Genomic DNA, 24743 nt, shown 5'->3' on the forward strand with positions numbered 1-24743 from the left:
TGAGATCAGCAATCCCTGTGAGCATGAGCCGCTGTCTCTTGATAGAGAGATTATTAGCTGAGGTGTTCACATGTACTTTTCCATCACCAACACCTTCTGTGATGTTAATGTACTGTAGACTTTATTATGTTTAGCTTTATTCATTATGCTTTATGCCAACAACTACCTCCCAGGATTTCACAGGAGTATCCGGAGTAATATACATATTATGAATTTTCACCGTTGAACAGATGGGGAGCAAATGTATTACATCTGGACAAAAATAGTGCCACGGCCAAGTAATTTAGACTGCTTGTTGCTGCCTTGCAACCTTTAACACGCTTGTTTTCACGTGTTGAACACGGCAACAATGAACACACAAAGACCTGCAGCATCCCCCCAGAAGGGAGCCACGCCACCACCTTCCCTGCTCTCCCTGTCATGGTAACCATAGAAACCTTATTCCTTCCTCCCATAGGTTCTTTCATCGGTTTGGGGAGCGTCATGGTTACGCATATGCAGCAAAGCATCGGAATGAGCTCAATGACACGCTGCCCGGGCTGAACTTAATACTGCCTTCACCACGCACACATGCACGCATACGCGCATACAAATGCTCCGAGTGATGGAATGCCGACGTGGAATTTCACAGCGATTGGAGCTGATATCCGCGTGGTGCCGGTAGCCCAGGGCACCGCAGTGATAATGGCAGACTCTGGCTTGGAGATAGGACTGATATACAAGTGACATTTACTGAAAATGTCCTCTTTAATGAAAAGACACATGCACACACACGTAGGTACATCACCGCGGGCCGTGATTAGACCGTAAGCACACATTCAGACAGGATGTGTGTCTCTACGGTGCCAATAGAACTGTGGGACATCACGGGATATTCAGCGTATGTAAGTAGGGGGACTCGGGGCATTGGGTCACCGCCGCGTTAACCCAAGTGACAGCTTGTTAGTTTGTCTGTGGCGCTACCATGAATTTCTTTTGTGAGAATGAATGTGGGTTCTCAAGAAAGGGTTAATTGAAGCATGTCGGGATCACCGAACAGAACTGTGAGGCAGCTGTCTAGACCAGTCTTGGATCAAGCTTTTGTCTTATAACGTTGCCTTGCAGGGTCCCCGGTGGGCATCAGCGGACACGGTGACACAAATACACATGCTGAACTCGGGGCTTACTGTACATATTTATCAGGACGGTTTCCAAAGCCTATAAAACCTCCCGCCATGTCAATGAACCAGGAAAAAAAGGAAAAGCAAAGGTGAATTAGAGCAAACAGAACTTTGTCAGCTATCACCGCAACTGTTATCCAATATTAATATTGGACATCACGCCAGGTATTGTATAGATAGCTGGATCACTATCGGGCAGTAGGGCACATCTATGAGGCCGATCAATTCACAGTTTTCAGTGAGGAAAAAGTGGCGACAGCACATGTCAGCTGCACACCCACAGCGGAAAAAAAGGTCTTTCAATCTGCTCGAAATTCATCATAATGTAATGTAATGTAAACGTATTTTCATGTGAGCCATAATAACAGACAAAGATAATGTGGCCAAGATGATAAAATATAACAAGATATCATTTCTCCTCTCTGTTGAACACATCCATTAACATTACAGGAGCAAAAAGTAAGTGAGGCCACAGACTAAATATTTCAGGAAATGAGTGCTTTGGAGTTGTGGTTTGAGGCTGCTTTTTATTGACAAAAGATATGTTATGTACATTTTAAAACCCCAAACTGCATAATAAGTACAACAGAGCGTAGTATTTACACCTCGTACTGTGTTCATGGTTAGGACATAGTCTGGCACTGTAAAGGAAATGCGATAAGTCGAATGCAACATGACTTTTGGCAAGTTTTCCGGATCCTGGAATGTGTAGCACATAAAAAAGAAGCATGGACTGGCCCTGACCGCCGTTTTCCACCATTGCTGTACCTGCTGACTGCTGTGGCTGCAAAAGCTTTAGAGGAAACGGCGCGCAAGGTCAGATGGTTAATGTCATACTTAAAATTTCAACAAAGCAATTTCATTTTCGGAGTGTTTTTGAAATACTGCCGATCATACAGTTGTCTGGATACCGAATATAACACCGTGGTGAAATCAGTCACGCAAACAGCGTGATGTGCAGTTTTAAGATGGCCTATATCCGACTGATGGTGGCCCCGTTTTCAAATCGGCGCGGCCCATATATTGTAAAATTGTACAATTCAATCAGCAGCTATTTTATCCCAAATTTGGTTGATAAAATCCAAATTCTAAAACTAAACTGTCACTTTACTGTCTATGATTAGCGAAACATCCTCCACGGCTGCATTCAGTGGCCAAAATAATGTTTTGTAACGAACATTAAGCTGAACTTTAATGTGAAATTTCCCATCAATCAGATTGAAGGTGTGCATGCCACGGCTTGTCAAGTGCATTTATAGCCCTTCATTACTGCTCTACCAAGAGGTCAGTTGGGCTAATATTTCTTAAGAGGCAGTTGCAAATCATTTCCAGATATTGGCCCAGTGTTTTTTTGGATCATTTAAACCTTTGAAGTTTGAAACGTAATTAGATGGGATTTACACAAAATTTATGCGAATGTTGAAAGTGCATAATAAAATCATTAAAAAAATCACCATCAATGATTGTAAAAGTGCAATGTGATGTCAATTAAAAAGCACTCCGCCTTTATAAGCAGAAGTACATTTCCTGACTGGCAAATTCCACGCTGCCTCGTTTGTCACCCTTTTAATTTATCTTTTTACATTAGCTGCCTCACCTATAATAATGCAGTGTTTATGATGCAAACACATGCACTCAAGCACATGCAGTAACGCGGCCATGTTTCGGCGCCCTGGCTTCAACTATATCTAATAATGTGGGAGCTGTGAGTGCATGTTAATGTGTCTGTCATTAGTTGTGTAAGTGGTGACAGAAACTTGGCAGCCACAGATGGTACAGACAATCGTATTCAGACTCTCTCATTGCCTCAGGGGGCTGAAACAAAAGGATATTGATTTCTACATTTGGGCCAAGAAGACGAGAGTGGCGAAAGAATTGGTGGATGGAAAGAAGGGGAATGAGAGGGCGAGAGGAAGGAGAAGCGAGATTTAAAAGGTGATCTTTCACCTTAACTGCCAAAGCGCATGGCGTCAGAAATGCACATCCTCTGAGTACAAGAAAAAAGTTAAGAGGTTTAGACTAGCAATAATTAGTTTTTTGATTGTGTTAGGGCAAAGAAATGGAAACATGACTTCATGTAATTGGCAATGTAAACTTTTGCAGTATGCTCAAGGGCTGGCTTTGTTGAAATGAAAACCTCCAGCCCAGCAGGGAATCCTGATCCTTCCAGCATTCCTCCAATCCTCAATCCTGTTGTCTTCCAGTCCCTGTTCCAGGAAAAAAAGAAAAAAAAAGTCTCCGCAGAGTGGTGGTGCCATTAGCGTGTTCGAGCGAAGGGGAAGAACATAAATGAGCTGATGCTCAGTGTCTGTTTGTAAAATGTGAATCACACCCAAATAGTGGAGGATTTATTTAATTTAATATTCAGATGAGAGATTTTCCTCCTGAAGGCCCGCGAGAGTCAGTCATGTGCCTTTTAGGTAAACCTAAGCGAGTCCTAAACCACCATTGGTGAGGTGAAACTGTGGATCTTGATCAGAATGACCTTCAGCTTTTTGGTTAACAGTCTGAACAAGGCACTTCATTCGGGTTCGTCAGATTGGCTTGAGATGCTGTTGGTGGTCCCAAACTTTTTTTTAAGGCTATTCGGCTTTTGCAGACTTAAAATGCTGCATGAATTTCCGTGTATCTTACTTGGAACTGCCCGAGATACATAGTCTTCTTCTCCTTCATCTATTCTGAGGGAGCTGGATAAACTAGTAACACTGAAAATGAAGAAGTGTCCTTTCCGTCCTAAATCCATTATTAGATTGTGAGGATTATAAACTTTTAGGGACCGTCGGTAGCCATCGCAGCGGTTTTGAGTTACATTGGACTCATCTCCTTTTGGGTCCATTGACAGTAGTTTGTGCGGCATTGGTACTGGTACAGTGTAACTAATAGGAGAACATTCCTGTATAAACAGCTTTGTTTAATACATTTTCTGCATACACAGTTAAAATCACCTCAGTTTATCTGTAGGGACGCTTTGAGACTGTCATTTTTATTGGGATGACATTTTCGACCTTTGTCAGAGGCTTAACAGAGGCTAACATCAATGGTCATTTTCCGTTAATCGCGCATTCTGTTCTGACTCTAAATTGCTTCAGTTTACATCGTTTTGATCCCCTTACAAAAGCTTTCACTCCTTACAATGAAATAACAGACCTAGGCTTGTTCAAACGGAGAGTTTTCTTTAATACCGGGATTAAAAATGCCCTTTTTGCTAAAACGCATAGTTACGGCTGGCTGAGGTGACGTGAAACATCCCTTCAGTTATGCTGCAGTGGGCTCTAGACTTTCGTAGGGTGTCACATGATGCATGGGGCTCTTTCATCATCCATCTTTTTGCTTTTCTATGGCATTATTATTGCGATTATAATTGCACTTTCTTATAGTCTTCCATATCACCCCAGACCCCCAACTAGTCGAAGCAGATGACCATTTATCCCTGTTAAAGGGGACCTATTATGAAAAACACGTTTTCTCTTGCTTTAACATATATAAAGTGGTCTCCCCTCAGCCTGCCAACTCAGAGAAGGAGAAAAGCAACCAAATTCTGCAGTGTCTGTACAGCCGCCCGAATGAGCCATCCAAGTTGATGTGGCTTCTACGAGCCGTTCAGATTCTGCTCCCGTCGTTACGTAACGACGGGCGCGATAGGTTTGCCTCCGATGCGTGAAACCACGCCCACAACTAACTCCGGAGCTTCCGCCATTTTTTCGTAGCGGTGTATCGCGTCATTCCGGCAGCCAATCAGCACAGTGCCTTATTATCATAGCCCCACCCACTCAGAATCCCGCATAGATAACGAGGTTAGAGAATGAGATGATAAAGACATGGCTCAGAGGCTGAATTTCTAATTTATTTAGCAAAAACAATCAAAAGCTTGTTTTTAAGACATTCAAGGCCTGTTTAAAATAGGTATTAGATGCCATAATAGGTCCCCTTTAAGTTTCTCTATGTCCTTTGTCACCTCGTACTTGCTCAGGATAGGTGATTGTTTTTATAATTTGGCTTTCGAAGGAGTCTTAATCTGGACACTGTTAGAATGAAGTGAATTAGCAGCTTTACTATGAATTGGACTGATTGATTGGATTGCCCCTTAACTGGACTGTGTTGAAGTTTTTTCTGTGTAAAACGGCTCAAGGTCATCTCAAATAAAGATCAAATAAATTAAGTGAACTGAAATGAAATTGGGGTAGAACCGTAGTAGTTTCAAAATAACCTACGATAATTTATTTATTTTTTATATTGAAAAACAGACTTTCTCAACAAAATTTCGAGCCAAATTTAATTAAAACCACACAAAAAAACTATTGACTAAATTGCCTGCATTCAAAATAATTTCTGTTTCATCTCTTTAATACAACCCTTGAGGCAAAAAGGTCCAATAGTAAACAAACATCCAAGGCCTATCTGGTCATATAAAACTATAATAACATCTGCACCAACTTCTATAACAAAACCTTTTGAAATTTTCATATTTTCCTTTTTGTTGTTGTTCTTTTATGTAACTGCTCTTTGCAATTACACCTTCAAGAACCCGATCAACAAGTCCAGCTTCTTAGCAAAAATGCTCCAGAAGTAAACTCAAAGATCAGAAAAACACTTTTTCTGATGTTCCTTTTCCAAGTATTTTTTTCTTCTTCTTTTTTTTCTTAATAATCCTGCAATAATGACAAGACTTGGCTCGGTACAGAAGACGGAGTGCTCGCTGCTGTGTGTCCTCAAGCTAAACAGTCTTTGTTTCACCTAATCCTTGCTAAGTATAAACAGCACGATTTGCATAAGTTGACTTATTTGCGAGACATTGATGCAAATACGTTTGACTGAAATCCATCTCTTGGTCTTAAAGCAAAGCCCCTGTGTTTGTGTGCCTGAGTGGCTGCCTGCTTGTGGGAACACCTGTGTGTGCCTGAGAGCGTCCATGTGGGTGCACAGAATTTTAAAGTCTATCATCTGTATGCATGCGCGGCAGCAGCCATGTGAACAAGCACACAGTTGCAAAGTGTGATTGACATCAGCCATTAATAGGATTAAGTCCAAGTGGGCCAGCGCTCCCTCTTGGAGTTTTCAAAGCTGACTGTCGCAGGACGGCGAAGGAAGCGTACAGATGGCCTACTGGAGCTCCATCTGCACTGCGCATGTGTCTGCGGCGTCAACGGCCGTGCACGACATGCGCACAGTAATAAGATAGAGGATGCATGTAAATGAATAAGCGAGTGAGTGCTTCCTTGGTTGTGCAGCTGCAGGGTTTCTGGTACATCCTTGGACATGTGGGGGTGGATGAGGAGTCAAAGCTGTGCCATGAAATAGCAGACCTCAGTTTGTAGTTCAGATAAATTATTTTTTCTGCATCAACGGCAACCCATAAAAAAGTAAAAACTATTATTAACATATAAATTAAGCGAAGCTGGCAGCTGCAAATAAAATGATACCACCAATAACTTCATCTAAAAGTTAAGTGAGAAGACCTTTTACAACCTTTTAGCTCGTCATTTTAGGTTTTTGGATTATAACCCAGAAAAGAGGCTTAACACGTTCATTGTTAAGGTACCGAGAATAAAAATGAAGCACAGCTTAAAGTAGCTGTTCTCCGTTACCGTTTTTTTCTGGAGAGGGATCAGTAACGGCGGCCTTACCGATGGCAATGGGAGCAAGCAGAGTAGAGATGAAGAGCAGACATCTGAGCCACATGACGTCCGAGTTTGACCTGGAAGCGGATGTGGAGCTGCTTCCCGCCGAGCGACGGCCGTGTGGTGAGCTGGTTCCCTCACAGCCCAGCGTCTCTGACACCATACAGGCCTGCAAAATGACACACACAGAGCATTGGTTCATTCGGTTGCCATGCCGACACACTGCTTGACACTTAGTCGAGGACGGATTTATACCTGGACATTACACGAAATCATTCCTACATGTGTGCCTCTTTAAAAGCAGGACACTTTTTGTCACATTGGGTTTATATCTCCTCACCATCCGCTAGCTGAGTACACTGTGAAAGAAAAAAAAAGCTGCTCCATCCAATCACCAGCAGGGGGAGGGCTCATGCTCGTGCAGCTGGTTTTGCTCTGCACTCACGATGAAGCGTGTTTTCTCAGGGACCCCCGGATGGAGGAGCAACCTCTCCGCGTTTAGTTCAAAATCACCAGACGGGATGTCTTCCAGAAATCACTTACCCTACCTTTAACGTTTGATCAGCTTTCTGATTATTTATAAAAATGCATATAATAAAATGACAACTATACTGAAAACTGGAAAGCAATGACATAAATGCAAATTGCTAAATGGAATAAATTAACATTTTATAACTGGAAAAAGCAGCTCGGCCACATGTATACAAAACCACAGTACACTACGTGATTTGATACAACAGCAAAGCAAGGACAATTTGATGATAAGGAATATATAGTGCATATTTCACGACATCAAATGGCTCAATAGAGAACAGATCTGCGGGAGAAACCCGAGACTAAACGCTAAATGTTGTTGTTTGTTTAATGTTTTGCATGACATGCTTTTATCTGTATTAGGATTCACTTCGCTTGGTATTTCACATGAGTGTCAAAGTGTGAAATGTATTGATGTCCCAGTCTAATTGTTCATTTCATGGTCTATCAGCGATAAACAATTAATAAGATAATGGTCTGTGCGATAAGGTGTAGCAGTGACAGCCTGGTAAGCCTTGTTTCCCCTTCTTTTTTTTCTTCCTTTCTTTTTTTGAACTGATTAGGCAGGCCACACTGTTCAATTGCTGGCTCACGTACCCTGTCTCTAAGCCAACAAGTAAGTCAATTACTTTCTATCTGCAACACAAAAATCAGCCATTTTTAATCATGAGAAGTGGGACAAACACATTTCCTCTGCAGAAGTTGTGTGTTGATATATGTATTTCTCAAACACACAGAGGGGTTGAAGTGTTGCACAGCCTTTATATAATCAACAGTTTTTTTTATTTCACAAATAAATATAACTTTTCATGGCGTGGTTCAAAGGTAGGAAAAGGACTGATTTGTGCCTAAATGTTCCCTGCTCTCGGGGGAAAGCAGGCCGGGCTCAGAATAAACAGGCATGTCGAGTGTGTGCGTGCATGCGCGACTGTGACTTTGATAGAGAGATGCAGCAGAAATTTGCAGGAGCTGGAGACAGATGGAGCTAAGCAGACAGCCAGAGCCATGGGAAATAAATCATGTGTAACAGAGACTATTGATCAGTGTGGCCATGTCATTTTGGCCCAGCAGAGACTAAGACAATAGTGAGCCATTTCCATCATGCCTCGCTGGGAAGCTAAAAACCTGCTTTGGCGTAGTCCTCCCCATTTATATTACACACATGCAGCAATTGATTAGCTGGTGATCAGAATTAGTGAGTTTTCATCTAATTGGTGCTGACTGGTAACAGCTTTTTCTTCCTGGTCGGCACATAGTAATATTGACAGCTCTGGAAAAAAAATCTTTATTTTATTTATTTGTCTATTAAGGAGGGGACAGTTAATGCATCAGTGTAAATAATTAAAATTAGGAAGCACAACATGATGACAAAGCCAAGGTGCTGCATATGTTGGAGCGTGTTTTTGTTTGTTTGTTTTTTACTAAGAAATCAGCAAAAAAGGTTTTGGTGGACAAACTATATCATCATTGACTTGATGCTATGAAGCTTAAAAAAAGTCTGAAAAATAAAGCTAGCTGAGCACATACCCTTCACCCTCTGCCTTAAAACAAACTCTTAAAAAAAACGTTTTTTAAGTCTTTATTATATGTTGAAATTAAGAATATTATCAATTTTGTCTTTAACAAATTCTAAATAATAATACTGGCTCTTTAATGAATGGAGTGATGAGTGGAGCAGAAATGCATGTGTCAAATATGAGAAATCCAGCATGACAGAGTTAATGTAGTTGATGTATGCACCAGGATATTTGTTTGCTAGGTTGACATCCAACCTCTAATTTGACTCTCCAATTGATGTTGTTTTTGTTGTTTTTTAAACAGACAACAGCCATGATGACACAAAGGAAACTGCCAAATATGGAGCTGAGAACTGGCCTACGCCAGCGGAACAGCAGCCATGAAAAATCCGCTGGACGCATGTATTGAACCAGCGTGACGGTAAAAACCAGCAGCGTCTTATTCTGCTCAGCTAATACCTCTGCATTCACCCCAACAAAAACTTAAAATGTATTTAATTATTATTAAATAAATAATGTAGATAGTATATGGGTATGTGTACATATATATATATATATATATATATATATATATATATATATATATATATATATATATATATATATATATATATATATTTATTTATTTATTTATATTTTATATAATTTTTATATTTATATATAAATAATTTAGATATAAATAAATGAATATTTATTAAAAATGGTTATTGGTGCAAACTATGATAACTATACATTGTTTGAATTTGTTGATGTTATAAAATGTCTGAATATGTATTGTTTTCATTTATATATAAATGTTAAACGGAATTACTTTTTATTTTTTCTTTATTTTCTGTTTCTCCTTTCTTTTTTTTATATGCTAACTCTTTAGGTTTGCTTTAAATTTTTTGTTGTAATGTACTGTGTGTCGGACCCCAGGAAGAATAGCTGCAGTTTTGATGTAGCTATAACACTATAAAACTATAAAACAACGCTTATTAATGTTACACACACACCTGCCACAGTAGTGAATACTTTTAAGATTGAAATATGTTTACATATTAATATTCTAAACCATGTTATCATAATGAATTTCATAATAGTAAGTGGTCGTCTCTGGAAGCCAAAGACCAGCCAGTTTTCCCAGGTTCCACCTGCTGCCGTCTGGCCCCCTCATCCTCCGTCCATTAGTAGAGGTTCCCCTTCTGAGATGGGCGTGTCCTTTTAGTCTGGGTCAAAGGCAGCTGTCTCCCCACCGCCACCTCCGACACGCCTCGCCCCCTGCACGAGGAGGGACCCCCCCCCACACCCCAGATGTCCCCAACAAAGCGTCATGTGTGAAGCCTGAAACGTGAAAGTCAGAAACTGGCGGACACTGATAAAAGTAAGAAAATCAACAGAGAAAATTGCAACCGGTGCGCCTCTCATTCACTGGCAGACTCTGTTATCAAAACCAAATTATGAACCTAAAAAAAAAAGAGGCTGGAATATCTCAGAGCAATTCTATAGCCACCATAAATGGACAATAAAAAAGAATATATATTTATATAAATGAAACACACAGCATGAAAGGAGCTCTGTATTCATCTGGAGTTTCACTGGTGCTGTCCTCTTTTGGATGTCAAAATAAATCCTTGAAATTGAAAATTAATTTAAGATTGTGAGATTGTGATCATAAAAGCTCAAAACTAAACTTAATTTTAGCTGAACAGTCAGGGGTAATTTAATTTGCATTCCAGCACCGTGTTCAAAAACATCTTATCCAATCAACTTATTTTTTGCAAACTTTGATCATAATCTTCCAGCTCTGTGTATCTGAAGAGTTTCTCATTTACTTTTCCTTTTCCTATCTCTGTAAAAGCTTGTAATATAGGGTAATCAAAAAAAAAAAACCCATACATCCTGTCGTCATCCTTTTTTTTTTGTCATCAGCGTTAGATTTGGTAAAACAACACATTTAAGTTTTTTGTGGATCTAGAATTTATTATTATTTTTTAATATTCATGTAGCACAGTTCCAGACTTATTTTTTAAGGATAAAAAAAAAAAACTTTCATGTTGTCTTTTATTTAAAAATCTGTTGATTAATTGAACCAAAAAAGCAAAAATAAAATCTAATTTAGACAACAGCTTTATTACAAAATCCAAAACAGAACTAGACTAAAAGACAGAGGTAAGAAGAAGGTTCCTACTGTAGCCGTTAAAAACACTTCACCAAAGGCTTTCCGTTATTACATTAACTGCTGGACCTCCAAAAGCATATAGTTTTCTAAATAAAAACTTCCACAAGAACGGTAGTTCATATCTAACAGTTCCTGACAAATCCCTAATGGCTTTTAAAGAGATGGACTCACAATAGACTCCTGTGTAAAATTCTTGCCTGGGCTTAAACCTCTGAACACGCTGGCCCATTTTGATTGATTGGTCCCTAACTCGGCTGAACATGAGCGATCGGACCAGCTGTCCCCGGCCAGACACAGGAGGCACACAGCAACATATGGCTGGACGCCACCAGTCACAGCATTCCACTGTTTCATAATTTAAAAGCTATTCCGTCACCCCGTATGCTCCGCCGCCGTGTCACCCATCGGTTAATTAACCCTTTCATTTCCTCCTAGTTTGTGGGCCCCTTCACAGACAATGGTTGCGTGATCGCCCCGAGCAGTTCAGGACTAATCCAGGGTCCAACCCCTCCCGTTACGTTCATAATTCAGCCCGGTTGTGTTCCCCCACATGCTTAGATAATGACATAAAAACATGTTCCATCTAGAGAGTCCATAATTAATAAACAATGATGAACCCCCCAAGCAATGCATCGTCTTCTATTCTGATTCCCTTCATTGCCTTAATGTGTTGATTGGTTAAAATATCACAGTTAAACAGGCAGTTATGACACTAATTATCAGAACATATGTGATGCATTAACACCCTATTCATCAGACAACTGCGTAACATATCACAAATATTTTGTTCCCCTGTAAATCCTATTTTTTGTGAAAATGACTGAATAATTAGGATATCTTTTTTTAGCTTAAACTCAGCGTGAACTCACTTCATTTTCCGAGGAATATATCACGGGGGCCACACCCAGCGGAAAGCAGCAGAGCATAAAATCCACTAAAGGCAGAAGCAGGGTACCCAGGCCGACCGTACTCACTCCCTTTGCAAGAATTGTTTCTCTCTTGTGAATGGCCCTGGTACCCCCCCCCCCCATTCACTAGAGATGCACCGATCAGGATTTTCAGGGCCGATCACCGATCACCGATCTCGAAAACCAGTATCGGCCGATCCCGATTTTGCCGATCACCGATCACAGCGTGAAATCCATAAATTCGTCAGTAAGTGTAGTTTACCAGCTTCAGGTTTCCTGTGGTACTAATTATGTACAACATGTGACCAACACAGACAACAGCAGACATGTCACTCTCTAAAAGTTGATAGAAGTTACAAACTATAAACCTTAGTTTTCTTGTGGAAAGAGGAATTAAATCTTAAAATAAAAATTAATTATGAATTATTAAGCTTTGTGAAAGCTTTAGCGGTAGCATCCGTCGCGTGTAAAGAAACTCTTCAGTGAAGCAAAACTCTTCACACTAGAAATCCACATGTCACTCCTGAAGCGACTGACACGACTGTCGTCCTGCATGAGGCTTTGGACTGTATATATTCTGGTAAAACTCCAACAGGATTTATGCTGCGTTCCATTTACCTCGGAAGTCGGAACTCGGAACTGGGAATGACGTCACAGCCGAGTTATCAGCGTTCCAGTTACAAAGTAGGAAAACAAGTTTGTAGTTCGCATATACCTCATGAAAAATGTTAATTACACTATAGCAGCATATATATGCCGAAAAATACTTGTATACGACTGATTTAGTGTGACCAAAACTAGAATGAAGTGCTACGAATTTTTACAGAGCTCTCTTCTACTGTTTACAACCGGGGCAGCCATCTTGGAATGTGAACTCGGGGGTGGTGAAGACTCTCCCACTTTCCTAGTGGGAAATCTTCGCTTCGAGGGGCGTTCCAGTTGAAAATTCCGACTAGGAACTAGGAAATCCCCACTTCCGAGGACAAATGGAACGCGGCATTAATCAGTAAAATATTCATGACGCGGCAGCGTGTACAGCGGCAGCGTGCACCGCGGATCCTCTGCAAACATGTTTAAAACGTGTTTAGAAAGCGGCTAATGATCAAGGCTTATGAATTCATTACCTTACGATGTAGTTCTTTATTTTTCTTCCTGTCGTTTATAAGTCTCTGTTACAGGTGTTACAGCTGAGTAATTAGTGCCGTTGCTGCGCGCTCCTTTTTTTCTGTCTCCCTTTTTTTCTGCTGCAGCCAACTTTGAAAACTCAATATAGCCTACTCCGTCTGAAGAACTTTCAAATGTCTAATAAGCTTTGTTGTGTTGAAATTCTTTTGTAACATTCCTCCTCATAGTATCTCCTTTGGACACATTTTGCAAACTGTAAATTTGTTGTCCTTTTCAGACATTGTAAAACTCCTGCACCGGCGCGGCCGGTCACGCTCCCTCAGGACCGCTCGGTCTGAGATGCGGGAACGCCCGCACGGGCGGGGGTTTGTTGTTGTAAACGTCATCAGATCGGCCGCTCTGAACTATTATTTTTCCGATCTCCGATCAAAGCCGATAGGGCCATTATCGGCCCGATCCCGATCGGGGGCCGATCGATCGGTGCATCTCTACCATTCACAACCTGTTTTTCACTGATACAGAGTGTACTTAACCCGTCGCAGTGGGCCAGAGGCCAGCTTTATGCAATGACTTATACAAGAGAGTCCAAGAATCACTATTCAGAACAATTCAATTCAATTTTATTTATATAGCGTCTATTACAACAGAAGTTGTCTGTAGGCACTTTGCAGAAACCCAGAACATGACCCCCGGGCAATTATTACATAAACAGAACAACCAAGATGTCTGCAGAATTGATTATGACATGTTGACTCTCCAACCTTTTACTGTAAAACCAATGATAACCATTCAGCTGCGTTGCAACTCTACCTCACAACAGTTTGGATGCCCTGGTGACACCAGTCGTTGTTCTGCCTTTCTCACATGCATCGTTTTACTGATTATTGCTGTATGCCTGCATAGAAATACTTTCTTCTGCGTCTGGTGGCACGGGTAGAAAAACAAGGATAAAACCAGACTAATGCTTTATATCAAGAAAGAAAGAAACAGACCAAAATAGTATTTTTTGAATTTTCAGGCTGCACAATTTTTAAACCTGGCTCTATAATATTAAAAATTTTCAATAACAAAAAAATAGATTCGTCATATAGTCATAAAGATGTTACTGTTACTAAACACTGCTCCATACTGATCTCCGCGATTCTCAATATTCCCTTTGGTTTAATTGTTAGGATACGGGAGAGAAGTCACGGTGCAGGGCGTTCCTTTGATAATATAAACTTCTGAATAGACATTCTCCTATTTTTTTTCCCTCTTGGAACCTGAAAGTGTATGTTGACCACACCCATCCGTCAGCATTGGCAAAACAAAGCCGTTCGTGTGCTGTAATTACAACGACACGTACTCAGCAGATCATGCATGCATTTTTAGTTCCTTCATCTGCTGCAAATTTCTACGCAAATCAGTGAGAAGTAGGTGTGCAATGACTGACATCAGCGAAGTGAACTCACTAATTTTCAGTGGAAATTGTAGCGGCACCACATTCTTCATTTTTTTCTCCCATCTCTGTGCTCCAGTGCACCAAGACCAACCTTGCATTTTATGACGTTTTGCGTCACTATCTCATTGTAGAGAGTGAAAGCGCTGGCGAGGTGAGCCATTTTAAAACGTATCTGTCAGCTGTTTCCACAGTTGTAGGTTGCACAATTGCTGGAATTCGTTTAATGTTTCATAAAACAGCACAGCTGTGTCTTGTGAACTTCAAGATAATTTTGTAAATGTGATGGGAGTTTTTTTAGATGTTAGACAACCACTGTGAGAGAGAGAACCTCATATAGCCTCTGCAAAAGTCCCCCCCTTAGGTGGGCCAGAGGTGGAGGTTAGAAACCACCACTTTAAAGCACCAAGAGGACAGACTGTACCGTATAGTCTCCCATGAAATGGTGACATGGTGTCTATGTCCCATATTTTTCTGCCCTGAATCCGTGTTTCCTACAGGGTCGGCATTAGCAAAGCTGTCGCCAAGGTCGCTACACTCGCAGACTATGCAGCATGCATCCGTGAACTAATTTATGTTGGTCTGACGCTGTGCACCAAGGCAACCCAGCCCAGTGTGTGTGTGCATGTGTTGTCTCTTAACGAAAAGTCCTGCCTGTCACAGCGCTTCTCTTTTGGGGATTCTCTTTTTCACTAATGAGTGCTGACCGGTCTGGGGTACCTTGTCAACGTACCCATCACATGCATACACACATATTTTCACACGCAGATGCTTATGTCTAGGAGACCAGATGCTCTATTCTTAGAGCCCTCAGAGACTCAAATATGTTCATGATGCATTCGTAGTCTGTCCAGGTCGTAAAAGAATTACCGTCAGGATGTTCATGTGCACATGTGTGTATGTTTCATCATGCACATACATTAAGTCAGACCAGCTTGTCTTGCAGTGTGCTATAATTACAGAGAAATGCACTCAGCAGCTCATGCGTGTATTTTTATTGGCAATTTTCTCGTACTTTTCTTCACCTGTTCTCTTCCCTCTCTTTAGTCTCCTCAGTTGTTCATTTTTTGCTTCAATGGAAGTTGGTCCGGGAAAAAAGCTCAAGGGGCCATGCACCATGTTCAGCAAAATGGCGTGCGTCCGCCGAGCTATGGTAAATTACCTCCACTTGGCTTGCCAGTGTAGGTTTAACCACCACGTACTATTTTCATGTGCCTGTGTGTTTGTGTGTGAAGGAATGGGGTGCTTGTCTGTGAAGGATTCTTGGGTAAGAGTGGGTGTAGGCAGTGTGGCAAATCATCATCAGTGCAGGTACACAGGCTGAAAGAATTTTGATTGGAGTGACCGTGCACATGTGTGGACACACACACACACACACGCTCAAATCCAGGCCGTTAATTCTGCAGAGTGGAGTTGGAGAGACGGCTAATCAGGATAGAACCTGGTGGGAGTCTGGCCTGCATGGCCTGTCATGAGATGTAAGGCACACGGACACATGTCCTTGCACACACTCATAAAAAGTATACAGGGAGTTGCAAGGGGACAGACATTTTTGTGTAGGCTACATTTTAAGAAGCTTTCCAAGTTAAACTGTGAAGTATTGGAAATATTTGAAATTAGGACATTTTCCAAGGGACGTAAGAGGAGTATGTGATACTCAAAGGAAAATAAAGGCACATTTGTGTTTTTTTATCATATACAAATATGGTTAAGAACATTGTATATCTTCGAAAGTAGATTTTTTTTCATTATTTTTTTATATTTCTTTATTTGTTAAAGAAAATGGAATTAGATCATAATAATAATAATCATTAATGTCTAATTGGCTAATCACCTAAAATATTTCAGAATGATTAATGAATTTGAATTACGTTTTGTTCTCAGCTGACCTTTTGGAATGTTCTGGAATGGTTAACGTATATTTTACAACTGATTTTGATCAAATGAATAGAAATGGACTAGATTAACAAATGAGCCCTCTAACATTATTGCACTCCAAAATATAACCTTTGTTTTTGCATCGTTACATACAACTGTCCAAACCAGGTGAAACAACATTACAGTAACAAGCTAGCTACTACTAGCTACCCACTTAAAACTAACATTGTGTTAGCAATTTTACATATATTTAGCATATCTGATTTACTGGCTAGTAAGCAAACTAACTAGTAAGCAAATTTTCCATTTGTAAATTCAGGTTTAAATGCCTGAATGCCTGACAGAGGGCCATAATTAAAAACTGGGTCCAGGTTACAGGCCCAACTACTGAAGCTAGCAGACATTCAGATTTACTGGCTAGCTAACTACTGTACATAGACATGGATATAAACATCTCAGATTTGTCGGATTTGTTTGTTGGCTTCAATAGTCCACCCCCCACAGTTTTGCAAGTTAATAATTCAAGTTAATTAATTCTAAAAAAATATTCCTAGACTTTTTAAATCCCAAGTAAACTGCAAAAACAGAACAGACACAAAACACATCAGACATATGCACACCAGACACGCCAGTGAGAACGATTTGGAAACGATGGCTTCGGATAGTGATTGGCAGCCAGTGGCCTCGTGGGACCAGAGGCTCGGGGAAAACATACCGTCAGCTCCGAACAATATGAATGTCTTGACATCTGGATCACAACATGTATCTGTACTGTTGCATGTGTCGGTATGTTTGAGAAAGGGGGGAACTCACATAGAAAACCCCTCGGATCACATTAAGATCACAATTAGTAATGAGTAAGTGTCACATGTTTGCGCTGGTTGAATCTTAGCTCCACAGGACACACAGTCCTTGTCTAGTCCTGTCAGCTTGTGTGTCTCATTTTGAATCTGTAAATATGGCCAAAGCAGCCAGCAGCAGTATACTTGCTCCCACTGGCAATTTTATAACATGTAGAGTACCCACACACAAATAGGCATGTGCAAGAGTGTGTGTGCGTGTATGTGGCTACGTGGGTGATGGGCTGATTTTTACTGCAGGAATGTGAGCCATTGTCATCGATGCCCTGAAGAAAAGCAGCCCGGCTGGCAAATTATTTCATACATTGCTGCTGGTTAATCCTTTGTGCGGCTAAGCAGCAAAGAACTGCAGAGTGCTGGAAAGTAGCCTTCAAGGTATGGGTCACCCCCACATCAGTTTAATATGTTTTGGTTGTGGCGGCCTCAACTTCATGTCCACAATGACAAATGAGCGGCGGTATCATCTTGTAGAATGCACGAAAAATCCAGTTTTTCTTCTCTAATTCCCTGATTCATTGGTTTGATTTGCATTTAACGAAAATGTCTTTTTTTCTTTGATGAGGAATAGTGAAACATATCTGAATGAAACCATCTCCAGTCAAAGCGGTTCAAAGCGTTGGACTCCCCACCTCATCCTCTACCTTCATGTTGGAGCGCTCTGCGTCTTGGGGAGCTCTGACTTTGACCGGACCGCTGCAGTTTTCGCTTGGCTGCCTCTGGCTGCTCGGAGGACGTTTCCAGAAATCCAATGCTCTGAAACCACCCCGAAAATCCATCGCCAACGACCTCATGTGTAAGGCACATCCGTTTTGATTCCTCTCTGCCTAGCGGCTAGACACCACTTTCTGTTCTGCTCTGCTCTGAACTTTCTAATACTCCAGTCTAATCAACTCTACACGCACTGCCTCCCTCGTGAGACAAGATGGGCTGAAGAGGAGATATGCAAGGAAGAATTGAAAGAGGAGAAGAAGTGGAGTTGAGGGTAGGGAAGGGGAGTACAGAGAAGATAAATGATAAGAGGGGAGGAAAAAGATAAAGTGGGACACACATAAAGGAGGTCTGGGAGGAAAAAGTCTCAGAAAAACACACATGGAAGATGGAACGATTAAGCAGACGTGGCATAAGATGGAGACAGTAAGTACGTCAGGAGACAGTGAGACTGAGGGAGTGCCAGAATGAATCAGACACGAGGTAGATCTTACAGAAAATCAATAAACTATTAATCTTTCATCTCCCTTTTAATCTCTTTTTCCAGATATTTCAACGAGATTTCATAAAAAGAATCCCTCAGATATCAGACGATACCAGAAAATCAAGTTCAGAATTAAATAAATAATAATAAAAAAAAATACATTCAACTCAAATACCACAAATGATGCCTTACAAAACCTGCAACACAAAAACTAGCAGTACTTTTGTTCAAAACTGAGTTAGATAATATATATAATATATATAATTAATATCAGTATACTTTATATACTATACATTATAATATACTTTAAAATCTTATTTTTCTGCAAAAAAGTGGGCATTTAGAAGACATAAATCAGCATACCGGTAAATAAAATTATAAATTAGCTAGTCATCATCTTACATCAAAGCTATGATTCTTTTAGATTAATTTTGTCCTATTTTATCTAATAAAAAAGAATAAGTCATAACTCAGACATCAAAATGAGTTGTATCTAGAATGCTAGATAGTTGCTAAAGTTAGCGCTTTTACAATTATAGTGCAGTTAAAAGAAGAAAAAGCATGCTTTTAGAAGCTAAATTCATGCTAAAATAACTAGCAAAGCACAGCTGGCCTGATGCAGGCCTGTAGATCTTTTTCTTTGCTTTTTATCATAAAAACATCTGTAAAATATACATGAGCATAAGCGTCAATGACAAAGTTGGTAAGAAACATTTTTTAATCTGCTCCAATTTTAACATTTGGTAAATCTAGGGATTTTTCAGTCAAGTTCAGCGTAGAATCGGAAATGGAATGGTGGCATTGAGACATATGTTAATTGTTATTTAGATGATATTTGACCTCCATACCTACGAAAATATCAAGCAAATTGACTCTAATATTCAATATACTGAAAAAGCAGAACTACCTTGAGCAAGAGGTCCGGAATCTAAATAAGACTTCAGGACTAAAAATAGACAAAATTGTGCAAACATGCCTGGATAATGATAAATTAAAAGGCGGTCAGAACATACAAATCTGCAATTCTATGGAAATGCAATTCTAAGCCACAGTTGCATATATGCGCAAATGCAGCTCTCTGCAAGTCAGTCGGGCTGAGTAACCCATAAGAGAGGATTTAATGGGATTTAATGGTTTACAAATCTGCCTCTGATGCACTCAAGTATGTCAGCGAAAGATGCATTGATGTTGATTCCACTGCCACTACTGCTGTTTTTCTCCGTCTGATTCATCTGTCTTCTCCTTCATACCACCTTCTCTCTCCTCCGTTGCCATCTCCCTCTCTCCCTCCTCTCCGTCACTGCGCTCCAACCCCAGTACTGTCACACTGGATATGTCAAAGCCATGCCTTAAAGCCACGGGCAGAGTTGCTGCATGCGTGCAATTGTATTTGCCGGAGAAAAAGATAAAGTTGTCCCATACAGTAAGAACAGCCACCTCAGCAGTGAACGATGCTGCATGAGCGAGGAGGCAGACAAACAAGCAGGACTGGACACTTGTGACCTAGATTTCCAACCCGCACGAACAGCACAGGCTTGGTTAGCGAGAGAATATGCTCAAATCTTTGTAGAAATATTCTTGTTTTAGTTCTTGATCGTTCAGCTATCGTTTTTTCTCAGCACATCTCCGTTACCTCCCTCTATCTCTCTATTTTTTCCCTTGTGCTGACATTTTTTATTATCTTTCCTCTCCCAGCACTTCATCTCTCCTCTTACGTTACCTCTGTTGTTTTATAAAGATATGAATGTGTTTACCATTTCCGTGTGCTCCGCATCCATTACACTCCATTTCAAACTAAAGTTATATAAAAGACTTTTAGAGGTTTTAAGGACCTAGATAATGAGACTTCTGCTGCTAGTTCTGGAGATTCAAATTCTTGCGCAAAATGAGCCAACTTTTAAAGTTTTGTTCGGAATCAGCAAACTGCGGAAACTCCCAAGATCCCAGTAATTCGGTTCGCAGGGAAAAAGTGATTTCTGCATAAGAAATTAGGGCCAAATCTTTGCAATTGAAGTACAAGGTAGATATGAACTGTGTGTATCAGGGTCTTGAAATATTTATTAGGAAAGGCTTTTCTAGGCTGCTTACCAGGTTCTTCATAATTTAATAATGCATAAGCACCAACACTGGTGTATAAATATAAAAGGGGGCACTTAATGCTGGATTGTCGAACTGCCAAGCAAATGGCAGTGGAGATACGGATAGATCCACCTAAGAAGAGCGCACGTTCATTTGCAGACAGTCGACTTGATTAATGCATAAGAAAATGCACGAAAAAAGTAAAGAGAAATCCCTTTCCCCACACATCATAAAACACATTAAACATTACAGCCTCTTTGAGCCACTTTCACAACAGTGCTGCTCAGAACAGTGATGCGTGTATAATGTCTCATGACACGTGTCCAAGGTGAAATGGGAGTATTTGTCAGCAAACACTTCTGTCGGATATTAAATTTTCAGTCTCTGGAAGCAAAGTCGAAAGTCTAAAACGGGGAGGAGATTTTCTTCAAAGTTTACTGGGACTGTGGGGGGAACAGCAGTGGTTATTCAGTGTTAGAAATGCACCTGGCACATCGATACGGGAAAATCAAGACTTATTTCTGCTCCCTGCTGGGCTGAACTTTGGATTTCATCTCGGAGCATAAAATGATTTGCCATATCATTGAATTTAAGTTCTAACACTAATCAGTCTCACAGAGAAAACAATGACTACCGTTGCTCTTGTATCTCACATGCATTTAAAAGGCGTATTTTGGAGTAACTCGACAGCCATATAAAATCCATCGGCTGTATTTTCTAATGTTATTCAGACGCATTTGAAATGCAACCCCTCACAATCCTGTGATTGCATAGCAATGCGGTTATTTGCTGCACCAGCAAAGACCACAACTGTTGCATTTCTGATAAGCTCTATCCATCATTCCTCTAAAACTGATGATACAATGAGCTCCTGCAGGATGTGTGGGCGGTGATTTTGTTGCAATCAGCAGGGACAGCAAAGGTAAACACAGTGCTAAATGTCAGCTGTGGTGATTGCACTGCCACAATATCACCTCGGGTGGGGGATCCAAATAACCAAAATCAATAACCCAATCATTTCATATTCAAATCACACAGAGTGGAGGTCTGGATCTTATTGCAGTTTCATATCCCGAGTGGGGTGATGTGTTCCAATCAACAAACTGGAGCAGGCAGGTGCATTCAAAATACAGTAATTCAGCGGCGCTAGAGGGGATCACAGTGATTGGACTGAATGTTTATCATTTTGTGTACGTGTTGTATATCTCAATACATGGGATGCGTTTATGTTATTGTTACTTCAGGCCTACTTCATGCATGTGTATACTCATTTGACATTATTATGGCACAATGTATTGCATTTAGCAAACGTACAAAGAAAAAGTTAACACCTCACTAACCACCGAAACAATGTAGTGAAAGATTAATTCATGTTCATTTTTAATAAAAAGAAATCCAGCGGATGCAACATAATGTTTACTCTGTTTAGTCAATGATTAATTGTGCCAGTGAGAAATAATTGATCATTATTGCTACCCAGATCTCATATTGACCTCATAGTTTCAGGTATTAAGAATGTATTTTCTTTATAGCATTTATTTATAGCATAATTTATAGCATTTCTGGATAAATTGAAGTTCCAAAGACAACATTTCAATGTGAGATTTAGATGTGGGTGCTATATGGAGTCTGTGTATTTGCCGACAATAACTGACCACGCATAAATACAGTAAAGGATTTTATGGCTTTGCCTACACACAAATAAAAACAATCAAGATGAGCTCTAGTGGTGACTTTCAGCTTTAATTTAAGTACTTTCACAAAAACATGACATTTACTATTTAGGAATTAGAGCCAATCTAAACTAGAAGCCTCCATTTATAATTGGACAGTTGACTGAAAAGACGTTCATTAAGCAGGTGTGATTCATTCCCTCGTTGCCTCGAGACAAATGAAGCAGATAAAAGGTCTGGAGCTGAGATCAGGTACAGACTTGGTATTTGGCAGCTGTTTGACTCGAGCTACAAATATCAAGTCCGAAAATATCTAAATGGAATTGATGGAGGCCATCATTAGGCTGGAAAAAACAACATCAGTCTATAAGAGTGAGAGCAAAGAGCTTAGGTGTAGCCAAATCAACATTCTTAAAAGTGAAGAAAGCACTGGTGAGCTCAACCACATCAAAAGGCCTGGAAGACCATGGAAGACAGTCTTTTACTTGGTGAATAAATAACACTTCACAACATCAACAGACACAACAAGAACAGTTGAGAATACTGGTATATTGTTGTGAAACTCTACAACCAGGACATGCCTTCATTAAGGTAAAAAGAGAAGGTTTACAACAAAGTGCCAACTACTGATAACATTCAAACGCAGGGAATCCAGATTACATTTTTGACAGAAAACGTCTGAAAAGCTAGAAAGCATCTAAAAAGTGTACACCCCTGCCTTTCCCCTGTAATAAGCTGACCCCGGTGACTCTGTTAAGCGGGTAGAGAAAATGAATGAATGAACATCTATGGTCGGGAATCAGATTATATGGACAGATGAACCCAAGAAAAAAGTTGAACTACAATCCAAACCGTGTCATGGGTCAAACATGGTGGAGGCAGTGTTACGGTATGAGCTAGTAAGACTGCTAATGGAGTATGTCCACTGGTGTTTGTTGAAGAGGTGGCTGCTGGCAGAAGGAGCACAATTGATTCTGAGGTGTGCAGGGCTGTAGTTTTGACCCACATTCAGAAAGATGCTGCAATATAGATAATGGATACATGGATAATGACCCTGGATGTACTACAAAATCAAATTGAGACTGTTTGAAGTCAACGTAATGGACATTTCTTCTTTGGCAAAGTCAGTCACCCTGATCTCACCCGAACAGAGCAGCTTTTTAAATGGTAAGGAAAAATAATGATGGCAGAAAGACCCACAAACAAGCAGCAAATAAAAGGCGGCCGCAGTGAAGGTCTGGCAAAGCAACTCCAGGGAAGAAACTCAGAATTTGGTGGCATCCATGAGATCCACACAGCTTCAGGCAGTCATTGACGGCAAAGGAGTTCCATCTTTTACAAACAATAGTTATATCTAAAGTTATGTTTACCTCATCCAAATACATTTGAGCTCCTTATTCCTAAATGTGGATCTTAATTGCTTTATTTGAACTCTGTTGTAGTGGTGTGCTCGGACAAAGCCATAATAACCCCGTCATTGCCCAACAACTTCTGTCCCTAACCGTAATCTTCTATCATATGGGAAACAAAAGATTTATCAATTTGTATAGTATGTACATATGAAATTCTGGACCTATTTTTTTTCCATGAGTATTAACTCAACAAAACACATTCACAGAATTGAGAGGAAAAGTGAAAAATCGATAATATTTGACCATGACATCGTTTTCTAGCTCATTCCGGTGACTATGTCTTTTCCAGCAACAATAAGGTCCAAACAGGCTGGTGATACTTTACTAAATAATGCTTTTTGTTGGAATCCAAGCACCCAGATAAATCAACAATCTCCACAGAATGTGTTAGGGATAATTGAACTGGTAAACAAACATGTTAAGGGTAAACATCTGCGACTGGATCTGCTCATCGATGCACCGAGCCTACTGGACATCGACATTCACAATATGCTCCACCTGATTAGCACCAGTTCGCAAGCAAAACATCCGCAAATGGGAGACGTCACAGAGGGGAGGGCAGACCAATAGTAACTGCCACGACTTGTTTTGTTTCATAAAGAGTCTTCACACAATTAAGCTGGCCTACCCTTTCCTGGGATACGGCGGCCCTAAATAGCTGCTTTCTCCAAGCTGTTGACAGTCTCTGTGCACAATTCCCTTTTGTCAAATGCGTTCACGGGGTGTTTTGGGGGTTGTGCCACTGCACTCAGGGGGGTAATGCATTGCACTTGTCAGCAGTGTTTAGGTCGGTCTTTGCGTGCACGTATAGGGATCTAGGTACGACTGTGTGTGTTTGTGTGTAGGTGCATTCACTCCCATGATGTCCTTTCCCAATCTTAGGAGGAAACCATGAAGCCATAAGGGAGCCACTGGTATCTTCACTACAGTCAACAGGATACAGAGAGGACTGAAAACAAAACTTACACCAAGAGGGTTTCATTCAAACTGCCAGCGATATGGCACAACAAAAATATGCAATCAAACTGCTAACACTCATACCTGAAGCAAAATAGAAAATGGCACATATCAAATCATGAGCTTCATTTAGCCCGGCTCACCGACTGTAAAAGAGCACAGTCATGTTTGCATGAATGACTGAGGCGAAGTAGCTGAGAGGGGATGGGGGTGGGGGGGCACTGAACATTC

General features: G+C 40.5%; 1 protein-coding gene across 1 annotated transcript in view; it reads right to left on the bottom strand.

The window, feature by feature from the left end:
* adgrl3.1 (adhesion G protein-coupled receptor L3.1) overlaps window positions 1-24743 on the bottom strand; it is a 187812-nt gene that overhangs the window by 136106 nt on the left and 26963 nt on the right. The window contains exon 3 of the mRNA XM_061715075.1: window positions 6785-6947. Within this exon, the coding sequence (XP_061571059.1) occupies window positions 6785-6941 (157 nt within the window). The 5' untranslated portion in view covers window positions 6942-6947. The remainder of the gene's footprint in view (window positions 1-6784; window positions 6948-24743) is intronic.

The sequence above is a fragment of the Cololabis saira genome, chromosome 1 (assembly GCF_033807715.1).
Source record: "Cololabis saira isolate AMF1-May2022 chromosome 1, fColSai1.1, whole genome shotgun sequence".
In the NCBI taxonomy this organism is placed as follows: Eukaryota; Metazoa; Chordata; class Actinopteri; order Beloniformes; family Belonidae; genus Cololabis; species Cololabis saira.